This window comes from Austrofundulus limnaeus, unplaced genomic scaffold, assembly GCF_001266775.1.
Source record: "Austrofundulus limnaeus strain Quisiro unplaced genomic scaffold, Austrofundulus_limnaeus-1.0 Scaffold161, whole genome shotgun sequence".
NCBI classification, from domain to species: domain Eukaryota; kingdom Metazoa; phylum Chordata; class Actinopteri; order Cyprinodontiformes; family Rivulidae; genus Austrofundulus; species Austrofundulus limnaeus.
In genome coordinates this window covers 444250-452868 of record NW_013952563.1, presented here as the reverse complement: position 1 = coordinate 452868, position 8619 = coordinate 444250, and the positions used below count along the sequence as shown (strand labels likewise).

General features: G+C 40.7%; 2 protein-coding genes across 3 annotated transcripts in view; one reads left to right on the top strand and one right to left on the bottom strand.

Moving 5' to 3' along the window:
* dpys (dihydropyrimidinase) overlaps nucleotides 1–1556 on the top strand; it is a 12618-nt gene extending 11062 nt beyond the window's left edge. The window contains exon 9 of the mRNA XM_014017103.1: nucleotides 1013–1556. Coding sequence (XP_013872557.1) covers nucleotides 1013–1072 — 60 coding nt within the window. The 3' untranslated portion in view covers nucleotides 1073–1556. The remainder of the gene's footprint in view (nucleotides 1–1012) is intronic.
* Nucleotides 1557–4128: 2572 nt separating this feature from the next.
* dcstamp (dendrocyte expressed seven transmembrane protein) lies at nucleotides 4129–7823 on the bottom strand. 2 transcript variants are annotated; one of them, XM_014017101.1, is made up of 3 exons: nucleotides 4869–7823; nucleotides 4460–4789; nucleotides 4129–4334 (listed from the first exon to the last, which is right to left on the bottom strand). In XM_014017101.1, exons 1-3 carry the CDS (start codon nucleotides 5913–5915, stop codon nucleotides 4275–4277), a joined length of 1437 nt encoding a protein of 478 aa, XP_013872555.1. In that variant the 5' UTR covers nucleotides 5916–7823; the 3' UTR covers nucleotides 4129–4274. The 2 variants fall into 2 exon arrangements, with proteins under 2 accessions (XP_013872555.1, XP_013872554.1); XM_014017100.1 differs by having other exon boundaries at nucleotides 4254–4789.
* Nucleotides 7824–8619: the final 796 nt, after the last annotated feature.

Genomic DNA, 8619 nt, shown 5'->3' with positions numbered 1-8619 from the left:
TTGTTGATGCAAAAATCTCAGGCATGAGAGGATTTTGAGGAGGTCAACGAGAAGGACTTTTGGTTGACCTTTAGGAGGTTCTGACAAACCATTCAGCGACTCAGAAAAGGAAAGTGGGCCTGTCCCATGTTGTGTTTAATTTGGGTGGGGAACTGCTGACCCAGGCTGAAGATATTGTTGAGCAGTGGTGCCTCAAAAATCTCCCTAATCCATCCACCCTGTCCACCATGGAGGGGGCGGATTCTGATGTCTCATGGTGTGACCAGGTCTATAACCATGGCAGAGGTCAGGTTGTCAAAAAGCTCCTCACTCGAAGGGCACCAGGGTMGGGTTAGATTCACCCTGAGATGCTGAAGGCTCTGGATAATGATACATCTCTTCGGCATCGAATGGGGGACTGGGACAACTCCTGTGGAGTGACAGACCTGGGTGGTGGTTCTCATTTTTAAAAAGGAMGATAACATTTCTCAACCTCCCTGAGATACTCTACACAGGGGTAACACAAGGGTACCCAGACTCCACCACATTAAGGAGGCAACTCTGCTGAGGGGATTTGATATAGTGAACCAAAAAAAAAAAAAAAAAAAACAGCAAAGAACTCTTTACCAGCTAGAATACTTCATCTAACAAGGACGGGACAACATTCCCTTCCAAGAACTCCAGTGGTCTTCTCAGTTCCTAGAGTTTACAGTCTGTTATTAAAAGAAGAGGGGACAGTGAGAAACAGTCATGTTCCAACTTTTCTGAGATGTTGTTGCCCTCAGATTCAAAACTACTTTTTTTTCCTCTCTAAAAACCTATTTCTTAGTTTAGATATTTGATATGTTGACCACAAAATATAAGTTTATGAAATTTGCATATATTTGCGGCCTGTTTTTATTTACATTTTACACAATGTCCCAACTTTTTCAGTATTGGAGTAATAGATGTATGTTGTAGAAACCAGATTTAATGAAGGTATCTCACACATGAAAAAGGACTTAGACCTTCTTTGACTTTGTTTTGTCGGCAGGTGGGCAGACCTACAGCTGTGATCAGAAAGCCTTATGAAGGCAAAGTCATTCCCGTGTGAAGAACCAAGCGAGAACATGAAAGCCTGTAAATGTCCAGCGGTGTGTGTGTTTGTGCTGTGCAGCACAGAGACAAGCCAAAGGATAAACATCTACCTTTTCACACAGACGGGCTTCATGTGAGCAGCTTCCACACTGTAAACATGTGACATGTTCYGACTCTCGGACAATAATTCATTGTACAGTTTATTGGTGGGAACCTTTAGATCAACTGTTCAACACTCAGGTCACTGTTCTGCTGGAAGTTGTCTTTTTCAGCTGCATCAGATACTGTATTTTGGTCAGATCTGCTCAGTTCACAGGTCAGTAAAACCCAATCAGCTGCTGAAAATCAGGTTTTCTCTGACATAAATCTTATATAATCGGCTATGTGTTTTAAGATTTAAAATTAACCTTGTGCTTGATTTTATACAGAAAAGACTGCTTTATGCATCTGTTCTGTGTTAATTGTGCAATAAAATAAGAAACACACCACATCACAGCTTATTTCAAAGTATTTTGCTTATCTTGRATCTCCCATTCTCCTAAATGTTTGTTGCTATTATAACAGACCTGCTGTTTCTCACATCCAAAATTTCTCTCTAATGGGATATTTCTAAAGGTATAWTAGGATTTGTGATTCACCCAGACTGACGGACTCTGTGGGAATGTTCAGCAAGAGCTCCTGTCGGCTCCATCTCTGCCCATGTTTGGTCTTTATTTTTCTGGTTCCCGGTTGAAAGGTCTGCGGCTGTCAGCAAGCGTCATGAGGCAGCTTCCCATTGGGCTTGCATGCTGGCGTGGTGTTGTGCCACAGGCTCCGTTAAGACACACTGTGAGCTTATCAGGTTGCAGCACGGGTCAGCGACGGCGTGTGAGTCACATAGGGCCGACTCATCGCTGAACAAAACCACTTCCTTCCTCTTGTCTGACAGTGGATTGGACAGAGGAATGAGCAGTGGTTTGTGGAACTGGAGAGTTAAAATGGAATATTTCAAAAAATAAAGAAGTAGACCTATTTTTTTTTTCAGTTAGATGCAACATTTTTCAGATTAGCTCATGAATAATTCTGCACAATTAAACRGGGAAACTACAATTCTATTGTAAAAACACAGTGAGAATATTGTGAAAAATATACCAGAAAAACATTCAGGTGCTTATCAAACATTAGAGCAGAGTAAAAATAGTCAATAAAATTGTAAAGAATATGTCTCGGTAATTTCTAAAAACAAGTCTCATTGTTCAAAGACCTCAGCAACACAAAATAATGTTAACATGGCAAAATACAGTGTAACAGCCATTTTAGTCAAACCTTGAAAATATCAGTCATTCAGACAAGTAAAAATATCTCCTGCCTTTTAATTAAAAATTTCAGAAACAGACAATGTTCTTCTGATGCTGGACCACTTTAAGATGATTGGTTATGTTCCCAGGGGCCTTCAACACAAAATGTTCCCTTCGGAAAAATAAAGACGTGTATAACTGAAACCGTCAGAAATTTCAAAATAAAAAATCTGTTTCTTGGAAGAGTTTTACAATCCATTTATGAATAAGTTTTAACGAGTGGTTAAACAAAATGTACTGCCYTCATCAGTGAATGTTCATGTCTTTAGTTTTATAGCAGATAAGAAATACAAACACCTGCAACATCTCTATAAACATCATGCAGAACATGGAAGCAGACAGCACTGCTGGCTGCACARGCAGGGGTCTGTTGTAGATTATGTAAGAAAAGGTTGCAGTTCTACATCCTGCATCACACATACAGGATTTTATTTTTCTGTGTTTGAAGTTCTTCCTATTAAAAACAGGACCAAATGTGTAACTGTGTTAGAGGACAACACTAAATGTGTCTTTAAAGATCCTCTCAGGTTACAGTAGAAGAACTAAAAGACCAAATATTTCTATCTGCATCCTTGTATAATACAACATTATGGAATTTCTGTTCAAATGTTTTTTATCAAGTGTTCACTGATGGTAAAATAATTAACTTAAAACCAGTTTCTTGTTTAACAACAAAAATTAAGACATCTTTCAAAACTGTTGTCAGAGAAATTGACCAAGTTTTTATTTAACATGAAAAACATGAGTGTAGACCCCCATTAGAGTTCTGAATGATATCTTTAGAGAAAATTTATAACTGTGTTTTATTAGACTGCAGAGCTGCACACAATTATTTTATATCAAGCAGAAATTATCAATTAAATAAGGTCAAGCTTCTGTAGTGTGAAATCAGCTTTCTAGTTAACACATTTGGCTTGTAAGAATACAAACTGTTACTATCAAGACAATACCGTAATTATTATGGGATCACACTCTGTTTAGGAGTAATCAGCGGCTTTATCACAAGCTTTATCACTGCTCCATTTAAAGAAAAGAAATGGTCAACGATAAGATGCACATTTAACGTACTTTCTTTATTTTGCTCAGAAAAAATGCAAAGATTGAAATTAAAGTTTTCACAGAAACAAACCACATAGCAAACACAGCTAACAGCCTCATTTCCCATCAGAAAACAACCATCTATCACAGGTTTTCTGTCAGTAGTCACATTGTTCAAAAGATGCTGACCTCACAACTCATTTTGCAACAACTCGCCTGACAATTCTCAGGACATTTAACCAAATGAATAAATAAATACATACATGATACATGATACATCTATGGTCATGAGCTTTGGGTCATGACCGAAAGAACGAGGTCCCGGATACAAGCGGCCGAAATGGGTTTCCTCCGCAGGGTGGCTGGGCTCTCCCTTAGAGATAGGGTGAGAAGCTCYGTCATCCGGCAGGGACTCAGAGTAGAGCCGCTGCTCCTCCACGTCGAGAGGAGCCAGTTGAGGTGGCTCGGGCATCTGGTAAGGATGCCTCCTGGACGCCTCCCTGGTGAGGTGTTCCGGGCACGTCCCACCGGGAGGAGGCCCCGAGGAAGACCCAGGACACGCTGGAGGGACTATGTCTCTCGGCTGGCCTGGGAACGCCTTGGAGTTCCCCCGGAGGAGCTGGAAGAAGTGGCTGGGGAGAGGGAGGTCTGGGCCTCCCTTCTGAAGCTGCTGCCCCCGCGACCCGACCCCGGATAGGRGGAAGAAAATGGATGGATGGATGGATGGATGGATTGGTGGATGGATGGATGGATGGATAAATACATGAAGAAAGGGGAAGGTTCTTGTAACCGAAATCAGTAAAGCTCTTCCACTGACGATGTTCTGTGTAAAGCAGAATTCTTTTACGCAGCGCTCTGAGGATCACATTTGGGTCGGAAGAGCATCGGGCACCAGAATTGTGGCTGATGAAACAAAGAAAGAGAGCGTTTATTAGAGACCCACGTTAATTCTTCTATCAAACTGCAGTATTTGTATAAATAAATAAATAAATAAATAAATAAATAAATAAATAAATAAATAAACATACCTTAAGAATAAATGACTTTAAGTTGCAGTCATTCTCCTTCCTCAGTTTGAATCTTCTCCTCAGGATTTTGCCATGCAGGTACTCCACTCTCGTGTCTCCGGTGGTGGCAAAGAATCGTTCACAGACCATCAGTCTGAGCTGGGAAACCTTGGCTGCCATCAGAGCCATGATGAGCAGGGTGAGCAGGATGGCACTCAGGGGGAAAAGCGAGTTATACAACAGCAGCTCCGGTTCAGGGAGGCACTGCTTCTCAAACAGGGTCACAGAGTAGGAAAAGTCCTTCTCTTGGGTTTCCTCATCAAATGGTATCCCAATCAAGGTGGCAACCCCCTAAAACAGATGACCAAATGAGTCTTTGATGGATGATTGAGGGATAGATCAACAGAAAAGGTTTTTTAAAAATACTTACTTTAAAGCTTATCATCAGGGGAACGTGGAAAGGCTTCAGCTCTGATAACTTTTTTGTAACAAAATCAATGAAGCAGTACAACAAAGCATCCACAGTGATGAATATAATCCAGGTTACGGCGTGGGAGATAATCGGGGCTCCAAATTTCAGCACAGCTTTCCCCTCTCTGGTGGTAGGACGGGCCGAGGGGATGAAGGGGTACAGTTTCTCTTCCTCTGCTGTGAGGGGGAGAACGTGGGGCTTTCCTTCTGCCTTCTGCTTCTCATCAAACACAACAAACTTCCTGCTGATGAACCTGTTCTGATACTTCATGTTGTTGCGGAATTTTTTTATGTGTAGGGCTATGACCAGCATGAGCACGAGGAAGCTGATGGCAGGAAATAGCCTCTCAGTCACAGAGGAGACGGTTGCCATGAGGGCCTGAGCATTTTTCACCGTCTCATTCAGCTTCTGCTCTGCTTCGCTCAGTTTTAACTCGAAGTTTTCTGATTCTATCCTGGGGGAAACTTTGAGTTTAGATTGAAGGTTCACTACTCCAAGATCTGTAACTCCTTTGAGTAAACTTCCTATCCATTTCAACATGTTGATATAGTTACTAAACGGAGCAGTGATGGATGCTTTCTTTGCCTTCAGATTACAAATCATACTTCGGACCAGGCGTGTCAGGTTCTCCACAGTGTTTCGAATATTTTTAAGAACAACTAAACTCGTTCCAGCCGTCAGGAGCAGGTTCCGACTCTTCTTCATAAAAACAGAAATCACAAACAGAGTCCCCAAACATCTTACTGTCTTTGATAGGAGAAAGGCTGAGGTCAGCAGAAACCCGAAGCAGCCAGTGATCCCTCCAGCCACRGAGAGCTTGTAGTCCAGAGTGAAGAGGAGGTAGAGGAGGAGCAGGGAGCTGAGCAGGAGGCTCGTTACGCTGCAGGTAACGATGAGCAGAAGAGTCCTTCTCCAGTCTTTTCTTTGATCTGTGGTAAAAGCATCTAGAGCCAGAGAAACGGTCTCCTGTAAGCTTTGCTTCAGAGTAATCCATGAGAACAGCATCCTGAGGTTTGGCAGGAAAAAACCCAAGAAACCAAAGTCACAACAGAAAATAAAGTGGAAACATTTGCACTTTTAGACTGAAGGTGTTCGCTTTAACTTTACCAGAGTTTAAATATTTTTCAATAAATAAATAAATAGAACGTAATGACTCCAACACACTGAACAGAATCTTGCTGTGACAGTTGTCCTCTGTAGGCTCCTTAAATACACCACAAACAGGAACTCCTCCACCACTGCCAAAACTTCGTCATAAGTCATCACTCAGTCATCTCTAGATTTTTTTTATTTTTTGTTTATTTTCTTTTACAAAAAGCAGAAGAGACAGGCTTATGTTTATTTTGACAGGAAATGACTGATATGGATTTTTATGTGACACTAAAATAAGAAACAAGGACAAAGAAAAACGGAAGGATATGAGCAAYGAACATATATATTTAGTAGAAAGATTATAAGGGAAATAAGGATTTTAAGTTGTGTAGATGGACTGACATTTGTCACATTCTCACCAAGATTTTTGCTGATGGTCCTGTAGTGCATTCCAGCATTGTAGGTCTACTATGTTGCCCCTTTGAACATTATTTGGTCTTGTCCGTGGAATAGAAAAAACTAATTCTTTGGACAAGCGTTTTGTAAATATATAAAAAGTTGGGGTCATTCACATCTGAAATTATGAGGCTATCTTGTTGACACGCCTTTGCACCATCATGTGGACATTGGGGGTAGTCCCACTGGATTGGCAGACTGGAGTGGTGAGTCCCCTCTTCAAAAAGGGGGACAGGAGGGTGCGTTCCAGTTACAGAGGCATCCCCCTTTGTAGCCTCCCCAGTAAGGTCTATTCAGAGGTACTGGAGAAGAAAGTCTGATCGATAGTCGAAACTTAAATTCAGGAAGAACAATGGGGGTTCTGTCCTCACCATGGAACACTGGACCAAGTCTTTACTCTCACTGCACTGTAAAAAATCCAACTTTGTTTTTTTTTTTTTGGGATGAAGAACAATTTTCAGTGGAAAAAACTTGAAAAACTAAGTCTGACATATTGGGCACAATAATTTAAGTCAGTCCAAAAAAACCAAGGCAGTTGTAATCTTAAACATTATTTTGTGAGTTGTCAGTACTTATATCTCTAAGTTGTAGGTCATAGCAACAGATTAAAGTGCTGCTAACTTACATTCTTTTGTTTGGAAATGCCGGAAAGACAACTTTGGGAGTTGACTTTTGAGTTCAAGGCATAGTGAACTACTCTTGCAGAGATAACTTTTGTTCTTATACTTCTGGTTTGTATTTATCCAGTCCAAACTTTTAGTGTTAATGTTTAAAAGAATGAGCAGAAACTCGATTTGAAAGTATTTGTTTCCTTTTTCCTGCTTCTTCCTCCTATCAGATCAGATGTCAGAGTTCTGGCTCCGCCTCTTTGTTGCTGAAATGGATYATTTGCTGAAAAAGACAAACACTTTCTTCTGTGATTCATGAACCATTTTGACTTGTGTTCTGTTGTTACATTCAGGCTTGATTTGGCATCTGTGTTAAGTTTTAGTTACTGACTGTAGCTGACACCATGAGTGAGAGGTCTGGGTCATAGACTTATAGAGGGAAAATGGCCTGAARAGTTAAGTGTCACCAAGCACCAATCCTGATGGCTGAGTAAGGTGTTGTCTATATTGACCCATGGTCCATGGTCATGCTGATGTAGTCAACAGTAGCAGATAACTCTCTAACTATTTTTACTACAAAAAAAATATGGAATGATAAAATTTTAATTACTGCAACTCAGTGAAATTCACAGCATACAGGATTTACAGTTGATAAAATTTATAATAACTGGATAACTGTAGTAAGAGAAAATGAGATTCATAGTTAGTACAACTTAACATTTTAAAGTTACTGCTACTTCCTAGCCTGGCCCTTGCCTTCCTACGCAGCTCCACTCAGTTCTAATTTCCCTTCACTGCTCCGTCTGGGACTTCTCCCATTGAGATGGATTTCGCTGGCAGATTTTTAGCCGGGCCAATCAGAGAGCAGAACGTCAATTTTCTGCACTGTGTCTGCTTGTAGTTTATTTTACCTGGGCCAATCAGCAAACAGAAGGTGGAGTTTTTGAATGACATTGTTCTGCGCAGTGTCTGCTAGTTATTTTAACATACGGCAGTGGAGGAAGCCAGTCCGTGTTGATAAGGCTTCCAAATTAAAATAAATTTGTCTGACAAAGCAGCAGCTCTCATTTACAGTKATCTTGTTCGGCTTGGTGTATTTCTCCTCTCAGTAGGGTTGTTTTACAGCACACGTGATTTCCGGTTAGCTTCTTAGCTTAGCCTCCTTCACAATGACAACACACATGCTTCAGCAGAGGCCATGCCTCCTGCAAGAAATCGATTCTCTATGCATCAAGTCCAGACCCTTGTATGAAGCAAAGTGAAGGACAGGGTCTGGTTTAAACCAGGCTAACTACTTCCATGTGAAGAAGACTCAGCACACAAAGTTCTTACAGCCTAAAACTTTGTTTCTACAACTTTTGGTTGAGTTACAAAAACACGAAAATTTAAGTTTGGCAAACGCATAAGCAAAACTTAAATAGTTAAGTTGAAGTCCAAAACTTAATGCCCTGAAGTTTGTTGCCTCAAAATTTTGAGTTCTTGTTATGATACTAGGTCTGAGCACAGTTAATGATCCGGACACAAAAACAAGTTTAAAGTATTTATTTTTATTG